At 56.2% G+C, this 26426-nt stretch overlaps 10 protein-coding genes and 4 non-coding genes across 14 annotated transcripts; 6 read left to right on the top strand and 8 right to left on the bottom strand.

Annotated features, from left to right (window-relative positions):
* Window positions 1-672: 672 nt before the first annotated feature.
* Window positions 673-764, bottom strand: P884DRAFT_t134. The gene has a single exon. It is a non-coding gene; the product is annotated as a tRNA-His (tRNA).
* Window positions 765-1133: 369 nt separating this feature from the next.
* On the bottom strand, window positions 1134-2539 carry P884DRAFT_206353 (uncharacterized protein; the record flags this gene model as incomplete). Its single annotated transcript, XM_069438713.1, has 2 exons — window positions 1134-1637; window positions 1748-2539. The coding sequence occupies 2 exons, from the start codon at window positions 2537-2539 to the stop codon at window positions 1134-1136; spliced, it is 1296 nt and encodes a 431-aa protein (XP_069295586.1).
* Window positions 2540-4373: 1834 nt separating this feature from the next.
* On the top strand, window positions 4374-4445 carry P884DRAFT_t135. The gene has a single exon. It is a non-coding gene; the product is annotated as a tRNA-Thr (tRNA).
* A 116-nt stretch (window positions 4446-4561) lies between these two features.
* P884DRAFT_248138 (uncharacterized protein) lies at window positions 4562-5820 on the top strand. Its single transcript, XM_069440538.1, has 2 exons — window positions 4562-5358; window positions 5473-5820. Exons 1-2 carry the CDS (start codon window positions 4638-4640, stop codon window positions 5733-5735), a joined length of 984 nt encoding a protein of 327 aa, XP_069295585.1. The 5' UTR covers window positions 4562-4637; the 3' UTR covers window positions 5736-5820.
* A 213-nt stretch (window positions 5821-6033) lies between these two features.
* On the bottom strand, window positions 6034-6119 carry P884DRAFT_t133. Its single transcript has one exon. It is a non-coding gene; the product is annotated as a tRNA-Gln (tRNA).
* A 305-nt stretch (window positions 6120-6424) lies between these two features.
* On the bottom strand, window positions 6425-8142 carry P884DRAFT_286716 (phosphotransferase enzyme family-domain-containing protein; the record flags this gene model as incomplete). The annotated part of the gene is made up of 2 exons (XM_069443849.1): window positions 6425-6477; window positions 6702-8142. The coding sequence occupies 2 exons, from the start codon at window positions 8140-8142 to the stop codon at window positions 6425-6427; spliced, it is 1494 nt and encodes a 497-aa protein (XP_069295584.1).
* Window positions 8143-9363: 1221 nt separating this feature from the next.
* On the bottom strand, window positions 9364-10725 carry P884DRAFT_301794 (major facilitator superfamily domain-containing protein; the record flags this gene model as incomplete). The annotated part of the gene is made up of 1 exon (XM_069444889.1): window positions 9364-10725. One exon carries the CDS (start codon window positions 10723-10725, stop codon window positions 9364-9366), a length of 1362 nt encoding a protein of 453 aa, XP_069295583.1.
* A 272-nt stretch (window positions 10726-10997) lies between these two features.
* On the bottom strand, window positions 10998-11265 carry P884DRAFT_206695 (uncharacterized protein; the record flags this gene model as incomplete). Its single annotated transcript, XM_069438738.1, has 2 exons — window positions 10998-11131; window positions 11190-11265. The coding sequence occupies 2 exons, from the start codon at window positions 11263-11265 to the stop codon at window positions 10998-11000; spliced, it is 210 nt and encodes a 69-aa protein (XP_069295582.1).
* A 217-nt stretch (window positions 11266-11482) lies between these two features.
* P884DRAFT_301793 (uncharacterized protein) lies at window positions 11483-16305 on the top strand (the record flags this gene model as incomplete). Its single annotated transcript, XM_069444888.1, has 6 exons — window positions 11483-11517; window positions 11649-12249; window positions 12333-13991; window positions 14716-14723; window positions 14808-15661; window positions 15797-16305. The coding sequence occupies 6 exons, from the start codon at window positions 11483-11485 to the stop codon at window positions 16303-16305; spliced, it is 3666 nt and encodes a 1221-aa protein (XP_069295581.1).
* A 456-nt stretch (window positions 16306-16761) lies between these two features.
* P884DRAFT_t136 lies at window positions 16762-16853 on the top strand. Its single transcript has one exon. It is a non-coding gene; the product is annotated as a tRNA-Ala (tRNA).
* Window positions 16854-17663: 810 nt separating this feature from the next.
* Window positions 17664-19101, bottom strand: P884DRAFT_248127 (uncharacterized protein). The gene has a single exon (XM_069440537.1). It carries the CDS (start codon window positions 19013-19015, stop codon window positions 17684-17686), a length of 1332 nt encoding a protein of 443 aa, XP_069295580.1. The 5' UTR covers window positions 19016-19101; the 3' UTR covers window positions 17664-17683.
* Window positions 19102-20388: 1287 nt separating this feature from the next.
* P884DRAFT_271661 (uncharacterized protein) lies at window positions 20389-21022 on the top strand (the record flags this gene model as incomplete). Its single annotated transcript, XM_069442457.1, has 2 exons — window positions 20389-20796; window positions 20909-21022. 2 exons carry the CDS (start codon window positions 20389-20391, stop codon window positions 21020-21022), a joined length of 522 nt encoding a protein of 173 aa, XP_069295579.1.
* Window positions 21023-22229: 1207 nt separating this feature from the next.
* P884DRAFT_262602 (uncharacterized protein) lies at window positions 22230-23903 on the top strand. Its single transcript, XM_069441674.1, has one exon. The coding sequence runs from the start codon at window positions 22318-22320 to the stop codon at window positions 23602-23604; it is 1287 nt and encodes a 428-aa protein (XP_069295578.1). The 5' UTR covers window positions 22230-22317; the 3' UTR covers window positions 23605-23903.
* Window positions 23904-24077: 174 nt separating this feature from the next.
* Window positions 24078-26305, bottom strand: P884DRAFT_206220 (uncharacterized protein; the record flags this gene model as incomplete). The annotated part of the gene is made up of 2 exons (XM_069438705.1): window positions 24078-26067; window positions 26124-26305. The coding sequence occupies 2 exons, from the start codon at window positions 26303-26305 to the stop codon at window positions 24078-24080; spliced, it is 2172 nt and encodes a 723-aa protein (XP_069295577.1).
* Window positions 26306-26426: the final 121 nt, after the last annotated feature.

Raw genomic sequence — 26426 nt, 5'->3', positions numbered from 1 at the left:
ATCCCAGCAGAGGATCACTGGCTCACGACGTGAGCCAGGTGAGCCAGTACGGAGGATCACCACGACCGCTAGTGATCCCAGGATTATATATACATGTAGATAGTCACTCGTTATGGTGGACTCTGGGAGTTCACCAGTGATAGCAATCATAACCACAGTACTCATACCAAGCATCGCTGACTACTGTGCGAGACAACTCTAGTGTTGTTGTGAACCCTTTGGCTTCACCGAATCCCTCAGACGACTTGCACCTTTGTCCCACACCACTCACCTTCGTCTGAACCCTTTCAGAAGAAGTCTGAGTTGGGTTCGTCACATACGTTTAACTAGGGGGTATGTTAGAAGCTATAGAGCTTCTAAGAGTATTAGTTATATACGTGCTATAGCGTATGAGGCGTCGTTGCTAACGTATTGGCTAGTCCCTTTATCTATAAATATTAGTCGTTTTATCTCCTTTGTAGATAGTTTTAATAAGGTACTCTTTTCCTTTATATAGCTACCTACTGTAGAGACTGCTTTCAACGCTCCCGGAAGCTCACCACTACATTCGGCAGTCTTCGTTGTTTGTTGTTCAAAGGGTACGGTTTTTCGTCCTCATACCTACCAGTTCTGGACCCTCCTGAGCAGACACAGAACTGTTATAGGCAAAAATAGGAGCTACATGCTAAAGAGTGGGCGACCCCGGAATCGAACCGGGGTTTCTTCGGGTTCGCATATGACACGAAAGCCACAACGAAGCGTCCTGACCACTAGACTAGTCACCCTTTGGCGGAGGCTGCACCTCAAAACTTGAACTTATGTATTCTCTTTTTGCCAGTCATCCTCCAGCTCTCTCACGCTCTTCCTGCTCACATACGAACGTTTTTAAAGACGAGGCATTTGGGATATTTACGATACTCCACCGTTGCGCTCCATTACTTTCTTAGCGTTTGAAACAGCCCTCTTACTGATTGCCCTGGTAATTAATTCTTAACCAACTACCAATTAATTAACATTCTTGCCCCATCCCTCCGCTCTAGAGTCCCTACCTAATTACCTAATTAGGTAATACCCAGGTAATTAATAACACCATCCGCTCTGCTGGCAGCTCGGTTCCAACCAAGCTCCTTCACGCATCTCTTTGCCTATAATAATTAATACCACACCCAGACCCACCCTTCCATCTCGTCTCTCCCCGTAGGCAGAGGCTCCCTTCCCACGAACAAGCTGGGGTCACCGACTCCGCCCTCTCCTCCCTTCTCTTCTCCCAAGACAACCGTCCCCTTGTCCCTCCCGAGCGCCCGCCCGAGCGCGACGACCAGGACGACGATCATGCGCTCGCCAAACGAGCTGCCGGCTTCTGCCGCCGCCGTCGACGACGTCCCGGCGGCGGGACACCTGTGCGGCGGGCGCGAGAAGGGCGCGTAGGCGCGGCGCTGCAGGTCGGTCAGGGCGCCGTCGTCGAAGCGCGCGGGACGGAAGGCCAGCGCGCCGCCTCCGCCCCCGGCTCCCCAGATGGAAGGGTGTCGGTGCAGCGCCGAGATGTCGGCTGCCCGGGCGGGGCCCCGGCGGTTCGTGCTCCCCCCTTCCGGGTTCGCGAGGCACGAAGGGGCCGCGCGGTAGAGGTGTTTGTTGGAGGGGTAAAGTCGCAGGCCCTCCTGTGTTGTTTGGAAGGGGTGAAGGCGGAGCGGAGGTGGAATGGTTAGTTTCCCCGTTTATACCCTGGGGGGAGAAAGAGAGGGGGCCGGGGGGGGGGGGGGGGGAGTACCTTGGCTAGCTTGAGAGCTTCCTTCTCCCTGGCAGGGTGGCCCAAGCAGGCCGGGACGTCGGCTGTTCTTTGCACGGCGTCAGGGTATGCATCCGGCTGGTGGTGGTATGCTGTGACAAAGGTGAGGAGGACCACGCGCCAGAGGGTTTCGTACTGCGGCATGAGCAGGTTGAGGACCTCGGGGGCCGACAGCACGACCGACTCGGTATTCGGGAACGGGGACATGACATTGAGCGATTCGATGGTTGAGTAGAGAAGCAACGATGGAGCGACGCCGACGGGGTCACGCTTGGAGCGTAGCCACTGCTCGTTGATCTCCCTGGTGATGGTGACGAGATGAGCACGAGGGATGCTCGCCGGCTCGATGCCAAAACTGTCGAAGAGCACCACCGCGAGGACCATGCAGCGTACAGACTCGGCGAGACGGAGGCCGTATCTCCCTTCCTTGACGGCAGCTTTGATCTCGGCACCAAGAAAATCCTCGGCGGTTCTATACAGTTGCTCCCAGCTGCGATCCTCTCGTTTCAGCAGCCAGGAGACTCTCCTGAGGAAGGCCCAGTGATCAGAGGGGGACGTTGTCGTCAGGGAATTGTCGATGCCGAATGCCGCCCTCAGCCGGCGGTTCTCGATGGCCCGCAGACGCAAACGCTCTTCCAGGCTTATGTTTCCGGCGTAGCGGAAGTCTGCCACATGCAGTTGTTTGTGGACCCATTCATCGAGTCGCCAGGCTCGCCATTTCTGGAAGAGGAGTGGAATAATGAATAAGCATAGGGGGCCTGCAAGTATCAACATGGCACCTAGGGAGATTATCGGCATGTTGGCGAATTGGGTGTTTAAGTACGTCAGGTAAGATAACTAAGGCAGTTGTGAGTTGTGCCGACTTCACTTAGACCAAGAATGAGCATGCTAAAATCGATGGCCTCGCATGAGAGAAGAAGGAGTTATTGCTGAACACCTAGATCCGCCATCCCTTGGTCGCCTTTATTGTTATTTATAATATGTCTTCCTTTGCCTCAAGGTTCCTCGTTTGCTTTCTGACTCGTGAGGGGTGATGGTCACTCACTCGGCCTCCTGCAGACGTTGTAGGCCTCAAAAAGACTGCTCAACGACGTGTCCGAGCTCGCTGGTGCGCGTTTGTTGCACAAGGCAGCCAGACTGGCCTATCACTCCTTACCCAACCCTCAGAGGGTTTCTCGTGCAGGTCCACCCCTATTACTGCTGGATTGACATTCCATATGCTTCTGCATCTGGGCACGCCCAATGATGAATCATGCACATCTTCTCCTACTTAACCCTCCCTATCTCGCCATTCGCTCCTGAGAGCGAGCGCCAATGTGAGTGGCTTGGGCAACAAGGGCTCAGTGTGGCAGAGTGCGATTGTATGTTAATAATTATTTGCAGCGCCCAGGCTGAAAATTTGCATGTTAATTACCCAATCGCCCAAGGACAAAAATGCCTGCAACTTCACTCCGTGGCATTTTTAGACCTTAAAGTTTGAAAAGCAGTATTCCCGACAAGCCTTCCTCCATAGCGCCAACATCTTGTTCCCAACCAATATTAATACGACAAACGGGTCGTATACGTCACCATCACGAACCTAAACATCGTCCCCGAAGAGAAACGCACATACGGTCCCTCAGTCGTCAAAGAGCTTAGCAAACTGACAGAATGGAGTGGCTGTATAGCCACGTCGTCCACGGCGATCTTTGTAGATACAACATTATTATCACTACCAATGGACCCAAGTTCATCGACTTTGAGCACTCGATCCCCATCACGGAAGCCAAAAACGGTTTGGTAGACGATGAAAAGCAGAGTCTAGCAGAAAAATTGGTTGACGAGACTGGAGCTGGGCGCCCTTGGGGCGTGAATTTTTGACTCGACTACTGTAGCGGGATTCCCCGCTCCTGTTCTTACATGTTCATGTCTCTAGTCATGTCATATGTCACAGGCCTCTGTTCCAGTACTTAAGGTCAAGCCAATCAATAAGCTCTGGGATGAAATCGGTACCTAATCGACAGGCTTAAGCTCTTGGACTCGCTGTTCGCCGACACGCTCGCCAAGACGTAATTAGAAGCTCAGGAATGGTGTAATTAATTAAGTGGCATACTTATCCTGATACGATCCCGACCGGCCGTTTGCTGGGCCGTCATTGAGAGTCGCGCCGCTACCGACCCAGGCCAGAACGTCAAGCTCCTTACATGCGTCAGCATCCTCTACATGCCGCTGGGCGCCTGTACAGCCTTCTAGAGCATCAACGCCGATTACCGGTTGAGCGGTCCAAAGACCCCTACCGGGCAGACACGGTACGGAGATTCAAGGAGTTCCGCCCGAACCGTACCAGCGTCATACCGTCTAAGTAGCACATCCTACGCTACGCCGTCCTCAGGCTTCTCAGCTAATATGTGACTTTTGGCTTCTTTAAGGCGGCGAAGGCAGAAAAGAACAACATAACGATTGGTACAACTCCCAAAAATCTGGAAGACGGTATTGGTGCAGAAAAATGGAAGGGAAAAGACCACGGCCCGAGCATGATAGAGCCCTGGTAGTTTCAAGGGTATGATCAGCCGCCAGGGTAGAGGTCCGTAAGGAGTCCAACTGAGCAAGTAGACACACACCAACTCAAGCCCGCATGGCTCAGTGGTAGAGCGTGTCACTAGTAATGACAAGGTCACTAGTTCGATTCTGGTTGTGGGCAAATTGGTTTGCCTTTTTTCTCTCTTTTGCCTTCTTCCTCGCCCATTGCCCCGTCCACGACCCACCCACCTTTAATTTACAGAGCCTCACTCCCAAGTAACAGATATCTGCCGGTTTGTACCCGGCTAATCTACTAGTCAGTGAGACTGAATCTGTTCCAAGATCACGAGCCGATCAACTAGAGAAGTTGCCCATGATGAACACCCGACCAGGCGCCGATCCCACGCCGCAGGCGGTGGTGTCCGGATTCGTCCCGACCCCGGGGCCGATCGCCGACGCCGTCCTGCGCACCGTCTACGCCTCCGACCAGGACATGTACCCGGTCGCGCTGCCCTACGCCCGGCTGCGCGCCTGGGCCGACGCCTGCGGGGACCTGAGTATCTGCTTCCGCTCTTCCTCCTCCTCCTCCTCCTCCTCCTCCTCCTCCTCCTCCTCCTCCTCTACCCCCGCTTTACCATCCCCGTCACCAGGGCGAGGAGGAGGCAGCGCCGCCCCCGGCGGCCGCGACGGTGAGAGTGACGGGCACGGGCGCCTCACTTCGGAGGCGGAGGCGGAGTCGGTGGCGGTGGCGGGCGTGGTCATTGTGCTGCCCCTGCGGAGGCGGTTCTGGGAGGATCTGCTGCAGGGGCGGCGGAAGGAGTGGGAGATCGAGCCGCGGGACATGTTTGCGTTCCCTGTAGCGACAACGGCGGCGGCGGCGGCGGCAGCAGCGAGAAGCGCAAGTCCAGGGGACCGAACTAGCGTGGGGGAGCGGCAAGGCGCAGAGGAGGTCGGGCTGCACGTCTATCATATCGAGCGATTCGATACCACGGTGTCTAGCGGGCAGGGGGCCAAGCGGTTCTCGGAGTTTGCTCTGGCCGAGGTGATGAGGAGGGCGCGGGCCAGGCCGGAGTGGAAGGTTGTGGGCATGTCAGGTATGAATTTTTGGCTGCGCCGGCGCTGGCGCTCGCGCTCCCGTTTCGTTGGCGCGCGGACTCGGGGAGGGAACTTGGAACGGAGGGCGGTATGCTAACCAGCGTGGACGGCAGCACTTACTGCGACTCCCGCAGGGAAGAGGACGTTTGAACGCCTGGGCTTCTCCTCAACCGGTTACCGAGAGCTGTTTGTCGCCAAGAGTCACGAGCAGGTTACCGGCGAGGCCATCGACAAGCGGCCGCTGGAGATAGTTTACGTTTATCCGGGAGACGTGGCAGAGCCAGACGGGGTATTCGAAGAGGGTGTCATAACGACAGTGTCCGAGATGACGGTGAGGTATTATGATATCTCGATTGATCTCGGCAGAGCGGAATGATACTCGGCTCCGGGAAGCCGAGGAAGAAAAGGCCGTGCTCCGACTAGTTAATCAGACTACCGAAGGAGTCAGCTTCCGAGATTGGAGGGCCATTGACTATTACGCCGCACAGATGAATCGTTGGACCTCTGGCTGCTTAATTACTAATTACATCAAGTGGTTGTTAGCCACAGGTATCACCTCTCGCTTCGGTAGCAGCCTTCAACCACGACAACCCGAATGAGATCGGGGGGAAAAGGACAAACTTGAATGAAAGAGGGAAATAGCCCTCGAAGAGGGGCCACAACATGCAAAAGTAAGGTCCTACCCGGAATCGAACCGGGGTTGCCGGAATGTCCTGCGCCAGGTCAGAATCCGGAGTGATAACCGCTACACTATAGAACCTTGACTAGTTTCCTAGTTCTTTGGTGCAGTCTCGGAAAAATTAAACTAAAGAGGTTTGCAGAGGAAGATCATGTGATCACCACACTAGTGTATCCGTACTGTTAGAGATCCAACAGGTCCACTTGAGCACAAGGACGCCTGGGGGACAGGGTCTGGCGAGCCAATGAAATTACTATGATGAGGATGCTAGAACCATGGCTTTAATGAACTCTCTTGCAATGGACAAACCAGGTCCACAGGAAAAGCATAAGCGAAAAATGATACGATATGATATAAGATGCAAACGTGTGGCCCTCCAAGTCAACTCAATCCGGTAACTCGAGCACCAGATGCTCCATGCCGGACCGCAACTTTGTGTCTTGGCCAGGCCTAGTTTAACTATACCGTTTGGTGTGCATTGCAACAATTTACAAGCGTACTGTGCTCTTTGGACTCTGGCTTGTACGTCCTGGAATTGTGCCCAGACACCATTCCTGTGGTTTCCTAATTAGGTCTGCCACCTGGTGACAGAAACAGCACCGGACGTTTGACAGGCATCTGTCTTGTTGGCGGTATCCGCCTTCTTGGTGCGATCGTCCTTACCGATCGCACCGATCTTGTTGACGATGCCCGCCAGCCTGCCGTTGCCCAAGAATCCGTTGTCGGCCATCCAGTCTGCAGTACACCACGGCCGGTGCTGAAACGCGTCGATCTCCAGCTGCTTCGCGATCCCGCGCTTGTTCCGGACTCTCTGCTGGGTCTCTGGAGAGCTGTCGTCGTACAGGGGCCCGACAATCCTGTGGTACGCTTGTCGAGCCGGGCCCATCTCCAGCACGCGCCGCAGTTTGTCTGCCTTGATGAACTCATCGTTGGGCGGGATTCCGCGCGCTAGGTGCACCAGTGGGGTAGGTCGCCAGTCTCTGTCCGAGAGCCACGCTGGCCTCGCGTCTTGGGTTTCGTAGGCGGGAACAATGCTGACAGACTCCCAGTCAAGGACGCCGGTTAGCTTGAACGTGGCTGGGTCGAGCAGCAGATTGTGTTCCGAAAGGTCGTCATGCCAGAGGACTCCACGGTCTTCTGGCCCGTTCTCGGGCGGGACGAGATGCGGCACTAGAGCCTTCAGCTGGTCAAAGAGCTCGTAGACACGATCCTTGTTGCGCGCCAGTTCTCGATCGTTTTCGCAGTACCAGGCCTCTCCCTCGACGGGAGAGAGGTGTCGGAGTCGCCTCCCGAGGAGCTCTACGCGCGTATCAACCAGTTCCCGGGTCGTCAGAAATGGGCCCCGCGACCCGGGATAGTAAACCCGCTTGTCGAAAAAGAAGTCCTGTGCGACGATGCGGCCAATGACAAACTGTCCACCGGGCCCAATATCTCTGTCAACCGCATCCGCGAGATCGTCGCCCTTGACCGGCAAGGAGACGTTGCGGGGTAGCACCTTATCAGCGACGTCGGCAAAGTAGAGATTCCCGAACTTGCTGAAGCGCAGCGCAACCAGCTGCTTGACGTGGACTGCCAACTCGGCGAACACCGCAATTCGGGCGTCTTCTGGCATGGCGCTCCACAGCTTGCGAAGGGGCTCGCCGGGCATCATCTCCATCAGAATCCACTCGTACCCCAACTCATTGTCGTCGCCTGAGGAGAAGGCAACCACTCGTGGAATGGGCATCGTCGTGTGCCGTCGGACGTACTCCATTGTGGCGATCTCGCTCTCGGTCTTGAAAAACGGCTCGACCGGGATCGAGACCCGAAAGAGGTATGCTTTATCCCAGCTCGGCTTGGTGAGGCTGTAAAGGCGGTTGAAGGTGCCGTTTGAAAAGTATCGAATGTCGGCGTTGGCGAAGTCCGGGAACTGTCGAGAAAGGACCCGGCGGATGCTGCTGATCCATTCGTTGTAGTCGTTCCCGTCAGGCCAGTATCGCTCGAGATAACCGTCGTGCTGATGGCTTCTCCAGTACCGGTGAAGGTCCTCCGGGGGCGGCTTGTTAGAGTGGTGTGTCTCGGATGCGCGGATGGGGAGGTTGGCGTCGATGGATTGCGAACCCATCTTTGCGGCGACGAGTTCCTGCCGGCGACTGATCAACTTGTGTGGAAGAAATGCTAATGGTAGAAACGAGCCGTGGTGGGTTAGGAGTCGGAAAGGGGAAACTGCCAGCGTCTCTGAACGTCACTGCCACAGATATTCAGCAAGTTGCTGGAAGGTGCTAGGGGGCCTTCAAGCGTTTCCCCCTGGCGCTGGCAGGTCTTATATAGAGTTTTACGAAGCTTCCTCGCACTTCACCGTGTCACGGAAAACCTGGCGCATGGCTTGGAGGTTTCACAATTTGCGGCGTTTGCGGAGTTGGTTCAATGATAATTATCGCAACCGTCTGGAGCCAGCGAAACACAAGTGTGATCACGGACCATGACATGAAACGCTTAAACGTTAGTGAGATCACCTTACCAGCGGGCGTGCCACAATAGCAACTCTGCTCTCTTGCTGTTACGTTTGCCGCCTCTCTGGCATTGGTGTTGTCGCACATGACTGAGTTGGCCACAAACTCTCGATTGACGACTTGCAAAAAAGCAAGCCCTGAGGGGAGAGCATCAGAGATGCAAGCGCAGCGATACCGGAGCAACGCGCAATACGGACGAAAGGGAGTGCTTTAAGTGAGAACGTAAGATATGTCCAGGCTTCCCTAACCGCCTGCTTAATTATCCCATACAAAATGTCCGCTACCTTAAACAGCTGCGTAAATACGTGGCACAGTGTTTTCAACTTCTGACGAACAAACGTTGGCTAGTTAATTGATTATATTATAGTTAAAAAGAAAAGAATAGAAAAGAAAGACAAAAAAACAAGAGAAGTGTAATGAAGGTTTTCTTCAAAGCTCAAGGGGTTTCTGAGCCAGCCTATGACCGATATGCTGGCAAGAGCTTTAATGACAGCGAAACTTCCTGAATATTGGGCCCGGGGCTCATATTAACCACAAGCAAAGCCCTTCACGGGAAGTTGTATTAAGGGTGTGTGGCATTGGGATTGGCAGGCCAAAACTCTTCCAATGATTCCCCACAAGGCCGAGTCACGGCTGAAAGAGCTGAGCTGTATCACGGAGGCGACTTGGTACAGAAGAATGAAAAGAAAAGAGTTGAGAGTCTATTCTCTATCTCGTCATATTAAACCATCAAAAATTTGGTCAGGCTGGAAAGGAAAACTACCATGAAACACGTATTAAGTAATATATGACATCTCTAATAGGACTCCGGAGTTTAATTAATGATCATTAGCTTAGGCCCTGCCGAAAAGGCCCTGAGGAGTGGTAAGCTTGGCAGCGAAGGCCACGACAGCACCGGCCAGACAAGCGACGCCGGCGAAGATTGCTGCCTGCAGGAAACCTCCATACTCGTCAATCATGACACCGCACACGGGCGGCCCGACGAGCGACGCGGTGCTGGCCACCGCCATGCCCATGCCCATGTAGGTGCCGAGGTTGCGGGGGTCGCTGGTGCAGACGGAGATGGCAGAGCTCGCGCCCGAGATGATGGTGCCGGACGCGAAGCCGACGGCGAGGGAGTAGACGACCAGGCCGGCCGTGCTGACGGTGCTGTTCAGGCAGAGGACGACGACGCCGGTGAGCAGGGACCCGATCGCGAAGACGTTGAGCTTGCCGAACTTGTCGGCAATGATGCCGGGAATGATGCGCCCGAACGTGGACGCGGCGTTGGCGATGGCCAGGAGGTACGAGGCGAGGGTGGCCTCGAGGCCCCTGGTGATGGCGTAGCTCGGGATGTAGAAGAAGGGCATGAACATGCCGAGGAAGGCGCACCACGCGGCCGCGATGACCATGAGGAAGCGGAGCTCGGTGAAGGCCGAGGGGATGAACAAGTTGGTCTTGCGGGGCGGGAACCGGGTCGTGACCGCGAAGGAGGCGAACAGGAGCAGGGGCGTGATGACGAAGGCCATGACGCGTACCGACCAGCCGAAGCCGAGGGTGGTGCCGTTCAGCATCTTGGACAGGGCGATGGGGAAGATGACGCCGCCGACGGAGCTGCCCGAGACGACGATGCCGAGGGCGGCGGCCCGCTTCTTGTCGAAGAACTGCGACACGGAGGCGAAGGCGGGCACCTGGAGCATACTCATGGAGAAGCCGGCCAGCACGCCCTGGGCCAGCATGAACTGCCAGTACTCCTTGCAGATGCTCGTCATCATGAGCGCCAAGACGTAGAGCACGGCGGCGGGGCGGATGACCCAGGGGCCGAAGCGGTCGAAGAGCGGGCCGGTGAGGGCGCCGCCGGCAAACTGGATGAAGGCCGTGAGGGAGCCGATCCACGAGATGGCGTCCGGGGAGTGGTCGCGCAGCTGGTGGCTCATGTAGTAGGCCTGGAAGACGCCGAACGAGTTCATGAAGCCCAGGCAGGAGAAGAAGATGCAGGTGGCGCCGGCAACGACGAGCCAGGCGCGGGCCCCCCCGTCGGGCGCCGGTGGGAAGCCAGCCAGGCCGGCGGGACCGGGGAGGGCACCGGGAGCGGATTCGGGATTCGCCTTGGCCGACTCGGTATCAGTTGTCGTGTCGTTCTGGCTGGATATCCTCTTTTCGTCATCGGTCTGGAGCCCTGGGCCCGCCTGGTTGCTGTCGGACACAGCAGCCATGATGTCCCTTTTGATTGTAGATTATCAGAAGTGGTTGGTTGGGAGGGAACCTTGCTGGTTTGATGTGCGTCTTCAACAACTAATTATCGATCGGATCGTGTCGGTGGGCGAAGCACGAGGAACCCAGCCGTTAAAACTAGATAATAAATCTATAATTAATAACAGCAGCAGCACAATGAACGCCGGCTCTGACCAATTTGGTTAAACAGCTCAAATTTCAAGCTTGGAGCCAAGCCGTCAGTAGGTAATTATATGATAGAGTGGTTTCTTAATTAGCTGCCGCCCCGGTGGGTTGAATCGATCGCTGGGTCACGGAACGAGGGCTTGGAGGTCCCGGAAAGTTGCACGGCAGTTTTATGGTTGACGCGGTTCATCCTGGCGTCGGACCAGGCCGTCGGCTCCGAGTCTGAGATTGCGTACCCGAGCCGCTTCCAGTCACCATTTTTATTCCTCGTCAGCCGTACGTTCGTTCCTCGGGGTCGTAGTCCGTGGCCAGATGGACCGCTCCATGGAGTCGGACATAGTATTCGGACTCGGCATTTTCAGGCGCGTGGCCCAATAACTAAACAGAGGGGATTGTGTGGGGCCCCTTCACTACAGATGTTTGAAGATCCACAAAATGCCGACCGAATCTCGTCCATTTTTCCCGCCGACAGAACACCGATACCCTTCCGAGATTTGCCAAAACAAGTTTCCTTACTAGAAGTTCCGAGAAGGAGACGGGCTCGGCGTATGACCGATTCCTTTTTTTAAAGCGATGGAGCCCGAGCGACGGCGGAGAAGACCAGCAGTGTGAGTTGGAATCTTTGAACGGCTTCTAGCCGCAGCTATCCCCACGGACTCGGCTTTTCCGCTTTTTGGCATCATCCACTGGCCATTAGACCGATCCCAGCTAACCAAGTAACCAAACTCGACAACGGCAGCACTTGCATCCTGTGTCGAAAGCGCAAAATCCGCTGCGACAGGCAACTGCCGTGCAGCAATTGCACGAAATCCAAGAATGCCACCTGCGTCTACAAAGACGATCCGCGGGCTCCGCGGAAGCAAGGCACTTTTGGCGAAACTGGGCAGACACTCAGCGGATCGGAGGCTGCTGTCGTAAATCCGAGAGCTGCCAGTTCGTCCTCGGAGCCACGGCCGCCAGCAGCAACAACAACAACAACAACAACCACAACCACCACCACCACAGACACCAACACCACCTCCACCGCCATCTACGGCACCGCTGGAAAGTCTGCCTGCAGCTGGTCTCCCGCATCGAAAACCTATGTCAAGCTCACGGGGAAGCCGGCGTCGGAGCAGACCGCATCCGCGGGCGCGGGCGCGGGCGCAGGCTCGGCCAACCCGCCGGTTTCGACCTTGACAAGGAACTCCCTCGTCGAAACCAGGACGCTGAACTTCTCTGGGAATTTCTACTTTCACAGCGAGCACCGCCTGGACAAGCAGTCTCAGTCCGTCACGAGAAGCGTCTCTCACAAGACGCGCTACTTTGGACAGAGCCACTGGGTCACTTCCATAGGCCTGGTAGGGACAATTCTTTCTTCATCCCCCGTAAAACCAACGACCCATCACCCCGTCGACCGTCGGCTAATCAACGAGACCTTCAGCTCGATGACATGCTTGATTTTGTGGAGCGCTACCTGCGCGACGAGAGCAAGTCCAGGGTGTTGCACATCGAAAGACGAAGTAAGGACCTGGGCAGGATCATCAAGAAGCGCCGCGCGCCCCCGTGGCCCTGCCCACTTACCCCCGACTTGCCGGCCAGGGTGGTAGCCGACACGCTGGTTGAGAGCTATCTTAACACAAGCGAGTCCGTCCTGCGCGTGCTGCATATACCCAGCTTTCGGCGCGAGTATGAGGCCGTCTGGGATCCCAGCCACGCCCCCGACCCTGCCTTCCTCGTCCAACTCAAGCTTGTCTTGGCCATTGGGGCCACCACCTACGATACCGACTTCTCCCTGCGCCCGTACGCCATCAGATGGGTGTACGAAGGGCAGACCTGGCTCACGGCGCCCGAGTTCAAGCCCCGGCTGGGCCTCACGGCCGTCCAAAACTGCATCCTGCTTCACCTTGCCCGCGAAGCAGCGGGCGTAGGCGAAGACATGGCCTGGGCTACCGTCGGAACGACGCTCCGCATAGCCATGTACATGGGTCTGCACCGGGACCCAGCCGGTCTGGGCCCCAGAACAATGACGCTGCTCATAGCCGAGATGCGTCGCCGGCTGTGGAACACGATCCTCGAGCTCGCGCTTCAGTCGAGCCTGAACGCGGGCGGGCCGCCGCTCATCGCCCTGGACGACTTCGACACGGAGCCGCCCGGCAACTTTGACGACGACCAGCTCACCGGCCAGGAGGGCGAAACCCCTAATGTTATTAGCCCGAAGCCGCCCGATCAGTTCACCCAGACCACCATGGCTATCGCTCTCCGCGCCGTGTTCCCTCAACGTCTTGCCGTCGTCAAGTACCTCAACGACCTCTCCGGGTGCGGGGCCTACCAGGAGACGCTCCAGCTCGACGCGCAGCTCCGCGAGGCATGCAAGAACCTCACCCACACGCTGCACGCCTGCCGGGCGACGACGACCGATCGAGGCCCGCCGCCCGACCTCGGGCTCCGCATCGTCGACCTCGTCCTGCGCCGGTACTTTCTCGCCCTTCACCTCCCCTGCTTCGCCCCGGCCATGCAGGAGACGGCATTTGCCTTCTCCCGTCGCGTCGTGGTCGAGTCGGCCGTCCGCATCTGGCGCGCCGTCTTCCCGCATCCCTTCTCCCGGTCGCGGCCCAACGCCGACACAGAGGAGTGGGATGCCCTCCAGCGCATCGCCATCAACGGGTCCGGTTTCTTCCGCACCGTGGCCGTGCAGGGGTTCATCTCGATCGCCGTCGAGCTCAAGACGCTCATACGGGAAGAGGATGGCTTCGGTCTCGGCCCGGTAGAGCCCCGGCCGGACTTGCTGGCGGTCATGGAGGACTTCAAGGCGTGGTCGTGGAAGTGTCTGGAGTCGGGCATGACCAACACCAAGGGGTACTTGGTCGCCTGCATTGTGTGCGCACAGGTGGATGCTCTGCGGAGGCGGATGACGGAGGAGGACATGTTTGCTCATGTGGTCCGCGTGGCCGAAGAGGCCGAGGAGCGCTGTCTTGAGCTGCTGGAGCGCATCGAGGCCAGCACCCGCCCCGCTCAAGAAGCCTTGGATGTCGGGGTCGACGGCATAGGCAGCCGTATGGGTTTCTCGCCGGACTTTGGGATGGAAACTTGGGACTCCATGGTCAGTGGTCGTCATGAGTTCAAACTTGGGATATGGAGCCATCGCTAACGAATCGTTATCGTTAATTAATAAATAGATTCCGAATGCACTGTTTGACGGGACAGGGCAGGACCCCATCAGCTGGGTGTTCCAAGACGGCTTCGCTTGAATTTATTTAAATTATGATTATTATCATTATCATCAAGTGTCAACAATTATCAGCAACAGCTTGGCACCCACGATAAAATGCCTTATTAATTAATGCTAGCCTAATTAAATCTTAACAGGAGCATCCACGCCGTCGCGACGAGCCGTGAGGTGCATGGAGATTTGAAATTCAAAGGCAGAACTGATATAAATCCACTAATTACCTGCTGTTCTCACCAACGCCTCGTCTCCGAAGTGGTGCGGGTTGAGTAGAGACTTAGGATGAGTGGATGCGACTCCAAGGTTGTGTTGTGAATGGTTCCCCTGCAATGGGTTGGGCAGCATCAGCTGGGCAGCTTAGCGCGAGGGAACTGCCCAACCCGCACCTTCATCTCCTCAGTAATTAATTACCTTATTGAAGTGAAGCGTCATAACCTTGCGACTTCAGCGGTTCACTCCAGGATAAAGTTTCGCTAAACCACTCCGGCTTCCATTTCCCGGAGCAGATGATAGCTCGGGTCGTCAAATGCAGTTGGTTTTGCCGACACTTGTTTTCATTTATTCATTAATTCATTTATCTGACATTCGCGACTTCCAGCGTCACAAGTACACGAATTAATTTATTAGAATGCTCTCCGACGTCCCGCACACATTCACCAGCCCCTTCCCACCTAATAACCCACTCAACAGCCACGGCGACAACGTCGGCACCCCTCCCAATAATGACGACCCATTTCAATCCCTCTACGACTCCCTCGCCAGCCTCAGCCTAACCATCAACTCGGGTCCTTGGCCGACAACAGACGGGAACTATCATCACCCCGAAGCAGCTTGTGATAATACCACCGCCAACAATAACAACAGCAATCACCACCCGGTGCCATCTCGTCCCGCCGCAGCCGCGCACCGGCAGCACGACCGCGCCGCCGTCGTCACCGTCACGCCCGTCTTCCCCCCGGGCGACAACGTCGTCTTTGCCCACTCGTCCTTCTTCACCCGCCCCGCGCCCGCAGCCGGCACCCGCCATTATTACTACTCCCACTCTTATCCGGACTTGCCCGCGCCGGCGCGCGTGAGGGCGGAGGCTGCGGCGCGCCTGGAGGCGGCGGCTCGGGGAGGAACAGAAGGATGTGCTGGTGGTGGTGCGTCGGAGGCCAAGCTGGTCCCGTTTCCCGCGCTCGGGCTGCTGGTCAAGTACGGCCCCGAAGGCGCCGGCTGCGGCGGTGGCGGCGGTGGCGGCGGTGGCGGCGTCTCGGCTGCGGAGGCGAAGGCGATGCTGCTCGTCCGGAGGGCGCTGATGGCGGCGTCCTTGGCGAGCGGACCGTCCCCGGCCCCGGTACCGGTGCCGGTGCCTGAGGTCTTTGGCTGGAGGAGGGACGCGGAGACGGGGGAGCGGTTCGTGTACATGGACCTGCCTCAGGGAGAGATCTTGGAAGACAGGTGGGCCGCGCTGAGCGAGGTGGAGAGGGAGGCGGTGTGCGCGCAGCTGAGGGACGTGGTGGCGGAGTGGAGGAAGTTGAGGCTCGGGGGTGTCGAGTTTGTCGGTATGATGTTTTTTTTTGTTGTTGTTGTTTCTTCTCTCTCTCTCTCTCTCTCTCTCTCTCTCTCTCGTCTGCGCGGTTGTCATTGACCGATGTATGTCCTGGAGTAATTAATCATGCTGACTGTACTCCTCGCAGGCAGCGTCGACAACGGACCGTTGCAGGACGAGGTGTTCCGGCGATGCGCGATGGCCGGCGCCCCTCCGGCCGGGCCGTTCCCGACGGTTGCGGCGTTCCACGACTACTTCGTCTCCGTGGCGGTCGCCGTCTCCCAGAGCAGGTATGCTGCCGGGTCCGCTGGCGGCGGCGGCGGCGGGCAGGTCCGCTACACGCCGCACCATCTCTTCCCGGAGCGCGTGCGGATCGTGTTCACCCACGGCGGACTGCACCCGCGCAATATCGTTGTCTCGGCCGGACCGAGGCCGCGCGTCGTGGCGATCCTCGGCTGGGAGCAGGCCGGTTGGTACCCGGCGTACTGGGAGCTCTGCAAGGCGCGGCTGGAGTGCTCGAGACGCGGACGGCTCGGCGGCTGGGAGACCAAGTATCTGCCCTGGATTTTGGACAGTCAGGGGTTGGATTCTGAAATGCAAGGGTGGAGATTAGGGGCGTTGACTCAGTATTGGGACTATTTTGTCGGGTTGATGTAATTATTCAATGAAGCAGCTCAGGCAGGGCCGGCGCTGTCGCCAGGTGCGCTCATCATGCTGATGATTATTAAGTCGCCATGTTTCCAGTTGACGGGCCGTGGGTCACCATTGTTAAACTTCTGGGTCTAATAGTTATTAGAGGGATCCTCAGATCCTCAGCCCCGAGGCACCGAGAACGATTGACAAGTGAAGTTGCTGTCAAGACCTTCGAGTTCGGAACCCTGAGTTTCCAAGCGTCGATACTGTAGGCAGCTAGATGCGCTAGTAGTGAAAGCATATATGCCAGCTCACCGTGTAGTGCCTCAAGTGGATGCTGTGAACTTGCTGGCTTGCTATGTTGGATGTGATAATTATTAGTCTTCTGTTGGGCTTGTGCTTCTGATATTAGGGGGAGTTGGCTAAGGCGAATAAGGTATATTAGGCTTAGTATTGCAGTGCTCCACTAACATGATGTCAGGGCGCATGGTCTAGTGGTATGATTTCTGTTTTGCAAGGAAATTTCCATCCTGCTCTACAGACGGTCCCGCGTTCGATCCGCGGTGCGTCCAGCTTCTTTTTTCCCAGTTTTCAAAACCCAGTACGACTTATTAAATGCATTAACTTTTGCGGTTAGATTTCGTGTTTCTAAATAATCCACGCTTTGGAAGTATAACATCCAGATAGGTTTTTAAACTCGTTTTGATGGGGCTGGATTGTAACGATGATGGGAGCCAAAACTTGCCGATTAAGTCCAAGTCTGCCTACAGAGCAGTACCGAGGAGCCTCAGAGCCCCACGAGGTTTGCAAGCTTCGTGTCAAATTCTGAAACCATTCGAACCTTCACACTTCAAATTCAGCGAAAGTGAGAAAGTAGTTTAATACTCCACTCCCAACTTGGTTTTGGTCAGAATGCTACCTACTACATTTGAGCGTGTGCTTGGGTATCATATCATGTCTATCCGTGCTCAAAGCAGCCCGTCCCTCAGCTCTCCGTTTCACGAAGGCCGAAGACCCCGCCGTAAACTGAGGTCCGCAAGTACAGCTCAAGCCTCTATAACCCAATGGCCACAACCGTGGGTCACCGTTTGTCCCAAAACAATCGAGATTTCGTGGTGCAACGCTAAACGCCCAAGTAAACCCAGTCGCAGCCCGCTGTACCATGGCCCAGAACTGGTAACAAATCATCCATCCATCCGTGCTGCTGTTTCCGAGCCGCTCAGAGCAGGCTATTGCAAAGTCCTCAAATTCCTCGCAAAGAAGTCAAACCCCTAATTAACCCATTCGCCTGGTATCATGCCATTTCCCTTAAAGCCAAAAAGTCCGAAATTCCCAAAGGATACAACGCCCTCTGCTGAACCAGAAACTATCCCCCCCCCCCCCCCCAAAAAAAAAAATCATGTCACGAGCAATCCATGGCGCCCGCATCCTCGCCCCTCGTTTCCGACTCCGCAGCGCCTGGTCCTGCAGCACTCGCCCCGGGCGCGAGCGGAGCCTCGGCATTGAGCTTGGCTGGCTTCCCGTCCCCGGTGGCATCCACCTCCACCGACCGGCGACAGACGGGACACGTGCCGTGCATCTTGAGCCAGGGCAGCACGCAGTCGCCGTGGAAGAAGTGCTCGCAGGGGAGCACGGCCGCCTTCTCGCCGCGGACCATGTCGTCGACGCAAATGGCACACTTGGTCCGCGTCGTGTTGTTGTCGTTGTCGTTGCCAAGCATCTGATCGTCCACCTCGCGGATGTGCGCCTGCAGCCGGTCGAGGGCGGCCTGCGAGGCCGGCGGGGGTCCTCCCGGCGGCGCCTGCTCGCGCAGCTGCGTCAGGATGCGATCGAAGGCTTCTTGCGAGTAGACTGCGTCGCCCGGGTGGAAGAAGGTCGTGGTTCCCATGGCCCCTGCGGCTGCCACCGGACCGTAGAGAAGTGAGTGCAGGAGAGTGGCAAGGAAGGCGTGTGAATAAGCACTCTGCTGCTGCTGCTGCTGCTGCTGCTGCTGTTGTTGTTGTTGTTGTTGTTGTTGTTCTTCTGGCTGTGGTCGTGACTGCGGTTGTGGTTGCTGTGGTTGCTGGGTGCCCTCTAACTGGGTCTCGATGGAAGCGCCCTGCTGCGTGTTCTGTTGATTGGCGGCATTTTGGTCTGCTGGCTCGGCAGAAGGGCTGGTGTTGACGGTAGGCGGAGGCGCTACGGGCACGATAGTGACGGGCGGGAAGAAGTGCATGCCAAAGGCTGGTACAGGCGATGCGTGTTCCGAAGCGGGTGGAGCGGCAGGTCCGGTCACGAAGGTAAAGAATGTAACGGGCGGAAGCTCGGCGGTGGTGAACCGGACGGTAACACGGGGACGCTGTCCATCAGGAGCGGGCTGGGCGCTGCCGCTCTCTGGGTTTGGGGCGTCGGCCGGTGAGGAGGTGCCATTCCCGGCCGAGTTGACAGGGGCATTCTGATCCAGAGTCGGCTGCGGGGTGCTTGAAGCAGTAGCGGGTGTACTTGAAGTCGCGCCTGAAGCAATAGACTGTGGCTGCCGGTTATGGAACTGGCGTGGATCGTTCTCAGGAGAGACCTGCAGAGCGGTTAGTAGCCGCGACGCTAGATGCAACAAACCTCGCGGGGCCCGACATACAATCTCGGTCGATGCGCTCATGCACACAGGGCACTCGATGCTCTCGCCGGCCCTCTGCCATTGATGGTGGCAGGCATGGCAATACATCAACTCCTGGTCGCCTCCTGCGTGGTCGGCCATTGCGCCTGATGCCACGAGATGCGATGTGGGAGATGGCGGCGACACGTGGATCTCTTATGCTTCGAAGATGTCGTTGGAGAACCCGGTATTGTTGGAAGCCGAACGGCGTCGGCGGTCGAATGCTAAAGTGCTCACAAGATGCTGCAAAGTGGTCCTGCACTCGCAGCAGATATTAAGTTGATGCTCGGTAGGATGCAGTTTGTGTTTGGAAAAGGAAAGGCGAGTGGGAAACGTTGCGAAAGAGTATTTGTAATTTCCATGTTGGGAGGCGTCGCCACAAGGGACCGCGTGGTCGCCCTGGAGGCCAACCAAACTTCCCGATTTCTGGAAGCTGCTATCAGCTGCTGACATATTCCGGGGGGTTCCACCAGTTGCTCCGGTAAGGAGCTCGGGCGAATTGCAATGCAAATCCGCTCAACTGCTGCCAAAGCGCACGCGCCATCGACGCCCCGAATAGGACCAAGCATGTACAAGTATAAACCAGCTCTATCCATGACTTCTTTTACAAGGTATCCCGTACAATACGCAGAAGAAAGCTCAAAGACTTTTAGATGCTATAAAAGTAAATGCGTGGACCACCACTAATTCCTGATATTAATATCGCTTATCTTCGCTCTAAGAAAAGGTAAAGTAATGTATTGTAATTTACACAGTACCCACGCTGGACGGGATGCCCCGACAACCGGGTTAACCTTCCCCAAACAGCTGGATGCTAATTGGATAAACCAACCTCCCCTCCGGACCGACCCGATAAGCCAGCCTTGAATCTAGGTACGGATTTCGTGTGATCCCTCCGGAGTACATCGGCACTCTATGATCCTTTTCATGTGAACTCGGTGCTTTAGCATTGTTTGACGGTCTGTTCTTAGTGTTTGCACTGTCGTGCTTGCCTACCGAACCGTACCCTCACTTTTGCCTATAAAGGTTCCGTGTCTGCTCAGAAGGGTCCAGAACTGGTAGCTATGAGGGCAAGAAACCGCGCCCTTTAAACTACAAGACCGCGAAACGCGAATCTTGACCTGGTGGTCAACTTCTTTTTTGGGTTCAGATTGCTGACTCAGCAGAGCTTAGATCACGTGAAGAACACGTTTTCTGAGCATTGAAAGAGTACTCCGTAGACCTCCGATAGTTATTCCGTTTCCCAACTCCGTTTCTCATCTATACTTAGGTGTGATCCTAACATCGCCTTGTGACCAAAAGTTCCACCAACGTGTTGCAAATCTTGTTCCAAGCTCAACCAAACGCGTTTGCGGCCCTACTCTCACGGTACTCCGTACTTCTTGGCAAATTGCAAGGCGCAGCAGCTGAGCAGTGCCGAGTTGCCAACCAGGCATGCGGGGTAAAATCACGGCCAGGACAACCCCACTTTTTCCATGGCGCAACCGGCGGCATCGGCCGTAGGGCTGACAGCCGCTTTTGCCAAAACCGCCCACGAGAATCTTCTCGAGCTTAAGGATGGCCCTGACAAGGTTAAAACAGCCAAAGCTGATGTCGAGGGCCTGCGCCTGGTTCTTGAACGGCAGAAAAATTGTCCGTTACTGGAGGAACATGGCTGGGAGGCCTTTCGTGCCCTTATCAAGACGTGTTGCGATGATGTCGAGTGCTTTGCCGACAAACTTCAAAGCCTGGCGCCAGTAGCCCTGAGCTCCCGCCGAGCCAAGTATTGGAAAATGTCTATGGCGTTGTGGGAAGAGAATGCCTTGTGGAAAATGAGCACGAGGTTGTCGAGCCACACCAACAGCTTGAGTCTCCACCTCAATCTACGCTACGTTCTAGCTATAGTAGAATGGGTTTGTGAAGGTGGATAATAAGTATTAGGAGACCGAGTATGGGTTACCGTTGCTTTGGGTTGGCGATAGTAATGGATGATTTGCTGACCTTGTGTCTATATAGGGCGCAAGACACCTGGGCCATCAGGGATGGTTCCTCTTGGATAGCGGCGTTCATTTCGTTGCCGGCCTGCGGTCAGGCGCTGAGGGTGCCGCGGTAGAGAAGATCGGTGCATAAGTAGCAGCATTCCACACGCTTGCTTCGACTCAGTAATACCTAAATAACTGGCCGCTCTGGGCCATCTGCATATCCGGGAATACAGCAGCCGATTCCCTCCCCCGCAAGACCGAAGAAGCTAAGACTCAGAAAGCTAAGAGAAGCCCCCCGCCGACAAATAATAGAGCTATGACAACGTGTCGGTTATAATTGACCGCCTGTCAAAGGCATTATGGACCGTCCCCTGCCGGAAGGATGCGACTACGTGGGACGCCGCCCGGATATACTACGAGGGACCGTACCGAGTCTAATTACAGGTTGCCGTAGGAACTCATTAGCGACCGCGGACCGCAGTTCCGAGCCGATTTCACCGACGAACTCTTCCGTGTTCTCGGGATCGAGTGGAAGCTGGCCGCGCTAGGGCACTGGCTGACGGCTAGCGAGGTCGAGAACTTGAAATAGTACATCAATTAGCGGTTACGACGACTGTTTGTCAACTACTTCCAAGATAACTGGTCACGGGCGATCCCGGCTCTTGACGTCGTATATATAGGCCAGCCTCCCGCACGACAGCAGTCTGGGATTTTGAGCGGTGTAATTAATCAGGCGTCTTTTTGGTAGCAAAGGGGGAAAGGATTGTGTGAGCATCCTGTTGAGCTGGACTCGACTTGACGGCTCATGTTAGGTTCTAATTAAGGGCGCTGTAGGAGGAGGGCTGGCCCTTGGGTTCCGAGAGGTGTGCAGGCACTGAGGCCATAAAAGCATATATGATCTAATTAGGTAATTAGTAATTATCTAGAATCTACTTTGGTTTATGTGTGCATCAGAACTGGCCCAAACCTAGGGGCTTCTCTATCTCTTGACTCCTTTCCCGTCTTCCTTTTTCCTCCTTTTTTGTTTTCCGCTCTCTTTCCCTCTCTCCCCTTCACTTTTCTCCTCCCCTTTTCCCCTCCCCTTCCCCCCTTTCCCCCCCTCCTTTTTTTTTTCAAAAACAAAACCAACTGGTTGATGAAGATGACGATACCATGAATTCCAACAGCTGCGTGGTCGATCCCGGCCATCTGTACCACATTGATAGGGGCCGTTCCCCATTGGTCAGCCCGGAGAAAGGTGCCGGCCGACCAGGAGGGTATTGTGTGAGGCGCTTATTGCCGCCAAGGAAACCCAGAAATAACTACTCCGTACCTTTCCCCTCACTTTGTCGACTGACCAGACCTGAAAGTATTCATCATTCAACCGCCCCGCTCCTCTCTATTACCCATCCACATCCACAGCCTAGCAGATCCGGGATCCCGGCATCCGGATTAATTAGCAGGATGACACAAGAGCCTCCTCACCTCGGTGCTCTGCCACCCGAATTGTTTGACAGGATCTTTTTCGAGCTCGACAGGATCCGTGACCTCGCCAACTTCATTGTCACTGCGCGCTTCGTGTACCACCGCTTCAGCGCACGGCGGCAAACCATCCTCTTTCGCGTCCTGCAAAATGAACTAGGCCCTGCGCTGCCCGATGCCAGGTTCCTGTTTGTCTTCCCCTATTCGGACCCAACGGACAAGGTACTATACTACGAATGGATCCATGTCATGGCCGGCGTGTACCGGGACATGCTGGCAGGTGGTGAAGGACACGGCGTGCGAGGCTACCCTGGGCCCCCTACCGTTGAGGAGCTGACGGAGCTCTGCCGGACACTCCACCTGATCAACTACATCACCGACACATATGTCACGGCACAGTTCGCGTCGTTCGACCTGGTCGGTGGAGGAGGGACCCCGGCGACAGCAGCCCTCTCGCGCCCAGAGCGCTGCCGTGTAATGCGAGCCTTCTACCGCCGCCAGATCGTGAGCAACGCCTGGGCCTCGACGAAGCGTCCGGCGTATTGGGACGACCTGGACTCGGATGCCTTCAGCAACAGGAGCACGAAGCAAGGCCGGCGCCTAGGTTTGTTTGCCGCCTTCGACCCGTGGGACCTGCAGCAGATTGACCATGCCGACTACTTCATCACGCACCTGTGCTGCGCGCTCGTGCACCGCGCTGCCGAGGTGGCGGCGGCGGCAGGAGGAGGAGGGCGCGAGATTTCGCCCCGCCAGTTCGGCAACCTCCACGCGCGCCTGGATCACCTCGTGCGGTACCTGCGAGCGCACCGAGGCGTCGCCAAGGCGGCCGTCGGTGACTTGCAGTCGGGGAAATCGCTCCCACACGACGAGCGCCTGGAGAAAGAGTTCGTATATCGTTACCAGCTGCTCCCTCTGGCGTACTGCTGGCAGAGTCACCGGTCGCAATCCTTCCCGGACCCTATCCTCGACAGGCAGGAGCAGGATGGTTTGCCGATGGACTCCCTTGCCGGGGACGGCCCCGGCCAAGTACCATTTGGCTGGTCGGATGCGTTGGGGGGGTGCCATGTCCGCTGGTATGGCGCCGGGCTCGGTTGCATCCCCTGGCTTCCCCCCTGGGAGAGCAGCGAAAAGAGCTGGGCCCATACCTGTGCCATCGACCTCTGGAGGCTCTCCGGCTTCGCTCTGTGGGAACGGAAACGGGTCGAGGCGTTGAAGAGGTTGAGCAGGTTCGAGGCTCTCCAGATGGGATTTGTCCTGGACCGCTCATGATGTAATTAATTAATTAGGGGCAGCCGAACTCTGTCCCAAGATGACTCCGATGGCTTCTTCTTTGAAATCCCCCTCGCCGGCAGGCCCCCCTGTGATGCATGACGCAGAGCTGTGTGATGTCTGGGAGGGTTATCAAGGAGCCGAGGCACGCGAACTCGGTCACGCGCGCCTCTTGACAAGTTTGCTGGATCTCCTCGAGGACCCTCCAAGTCATGGCCATTCCAATCACTCACGCCATTCTCTAACATCGAAAGAAGAAAACCAAAGCAAACGCAGGCTCCGAGAATATCAGAATAGCTAGACTAATTACAATAAAATAATTATAAGAACCCATGTCCATCGAGTATCCAGATCATTAACGGACCCTAACAGCTAATTAGATCTCTAAGTACATGCTCTATTATTTCCTACCTTGTCCTTGACGTTCATCCAATCTTCGGGACTCCTTTTTGCTTAGATGGGCCAGGCCACTGCTACATCTTGTTACCTCTCTTCCTCGCCACGTTCGTCGCGGTAGACTTTGGCTGGCGCCCTCGCAACCTAGTGCTGGGTGAAAGAGGCACCCGCTCTTCTGAGAGCTTCCGACGAGATCGTCGGCATGCAACGTCAGTGGCGTGCGGGTGTGTAACAGCAGTTCCAGAGGGGCCTTGGCGAGCGGCAATCCGAGCGCTTCGACGGAGCTTGATGGTATCCCCATGCCCGTTCCCGGGCGGCCGCGACAGCGTCTGGCCAGCGATGTTCCTCGTATCGGCATTGATTCTCTTTTCGGCCACCGACCGTTCCCCTGTTGCCTGAGATTGAGATGTTTCCGTGGATCGTGACAGACAATTCTTGGATATGTCGCTCATCCCCGGTGTGGCATGAGAAGTGGGTTTGTTGCTATCGTTTCGGGGCCGCTTCAAGGGACGTGGATGGTTGGTGTCATCATGCCCGCCGCGCTTTGGTGGTGTTCTTGCTCTCGCAGAAGCTCCGGTATCATCTGCCGGCTCACTGGGTTCATCTTCCTTCCGCTCCGTAGGCCCCCCGACATCCGTGCCATCATCGCTCTGGTGGGGTTTGCTCCTCTTCGCGCCACGTCCAGCGCGCGAGCCGTTCGATTCGTCCAACTCAGCCTCAATCAGGGGCAACTGTTCGAGGGCCCACTGCAGCCGAACACGCTGGCGGTATATGTTCCTCTCCTCCTCTGTGTAGTCCCACGCTCCTCGGACGAAATCCGTGATGAGATCGCCCCGTATCTTGAGCGCCTTGCGAGCCTCCTTCGCCGCGACGAGTCTGGAGTGGGCTACTACTAATCTCCGTTTCCGCTCCTCCGTAGTAAGCCTCGAGCGGCCAACCTTGGCTTTTTCGGTCTCTAACAAAGCCGCTCTGGCTACTCTTTCGGCAGATTTTACAGCTTCTTCGGCCTGATCCTCTTCTGCTTGGCGCCGGGCGGAGGATTCAATCGTACGCAGGTTCTTGTCCGTCTCCCCGGGCTGCAACACCCCTGAATCCACCAGCTTCTTCCAGGCCTCCTCGTATTCTGGCCGCAGGTGGTTGATGGAACGCTCGTACCGATCGTACCACGCGTACTCGTAATTCAGGTATTCGATCCACGTTGTCAACTTATCTTGGCGTGTTGGATCTTCGTCGAGCTGAAAGTCTCGCGTGAAGCCGTGTTTTGCGAGGCGTCGCCTGGCCTCGGCGACGTATTCGGGAAATCCACCCCGACCGTGGTCCTCCCGCAACCAGTAGAAATACTCCAAGTTGTGCCGGTATTCCGCCCTATTAAAATAGATCCTGAGCGACTGCCGATACTCGTGCTCTGTCATCCCCGGCCATTCGACTCCGGCCTCTATGTTTCGCCGTTTCTCCTCCTCGAGAAACGCGGAGAACCCTGCATCCTCATCGTCAACTCCCTTTTCCTCTTGCATCCGCAAGAACTTATCCCGAAGCTTCTCGAGATACTTTCTCTCATCCCTTTCTAGGAATTTCCGTCTGGATCTGCTCAAGCTTGCAATCCGCTCTGTCTCTCTGCGCCATTCCTCTTTGGAGTACGCAGCAAATTCTTCCTCCACGTTATATATGTCCCGATTTTTTTTCTGCCAATAGCGAAATATCTTCCAAGTCGCCAACTGCACCATGAACACGTCCGCGTGGGGTATTTCTAGATCTGGATTAGGCTGCCATGGCAGCAGGATCTCGCGGTGTCCTTCAGGGTTATTCAGAACCTCCTCCAGACGACTGATGGGATACACCGGCCGGCCACCGTCCTTGACCAGCTCGTGGTAAGCTCTTGTCTCGTCTTGCTTTGTCTCCTCGAACTTGTCACATATGACCGTAGAGGGTCTCTCGTAAGACGGTGATCGAGATGTAGCTATTGGCAGCGCTTCTTGGTTGTCAGATATCTCGCGTAGTCGTGCGGCGACCGCGTCCAAGTCGACTGGCCGAGAATGCACCTCGTCATTCGCCTTTAGCGCCGCAGCCCTACATATCTGTCAGCGAGAAAAAGCGAAAATGCTTGGTAAGGAGTGTAGATGCACTTTAATCGCTGAGCTAGCTGGTCGCGCTGTTCTTTCGCCAGGTTCTCCCAGCCTTCGCACTCAAGGTCGAAGCCGCCGTCAGCACGGCGATTCTGCTTCATGTACTGCACGAGCTCTTCATCGCTGAAGGAAAAGATATCATTAACGGTCAAGTTCGAAACTATCGGCCCGAAGGATGGCATTTTTGGCATTGCGCGACACAGGACGCGAAAGGTATCAAAATAATTGCTGATCGCTAGGGAGTGCTCTGAAGAGCGGGGGACCCACCTAGATATGCTTGAACGGGTTGGCGTGCTTTGCTAA

This window comes from Thermothelomyces heterothallicus, assembly GCF_042370625.1.
Source record: "Thermothelomyces heterothallicus CBS 202.75 unplaced genomic scaffold P884_scaffold_21, whole genome shotgun sequence".
Taxonomy (NCBI): domain Eukaryota; kingdom Fungi; phylum Ascomycota; class Sordariomycetes; order Sordariales; family Chaetomiaceae; genus Thermothelomyces; species Thermothelomyces heterothallicus.
Note: the sequence above shows the minus strand (reverse complement) of the source record. Positions and strands in the feature narration are given on the sequence as shown.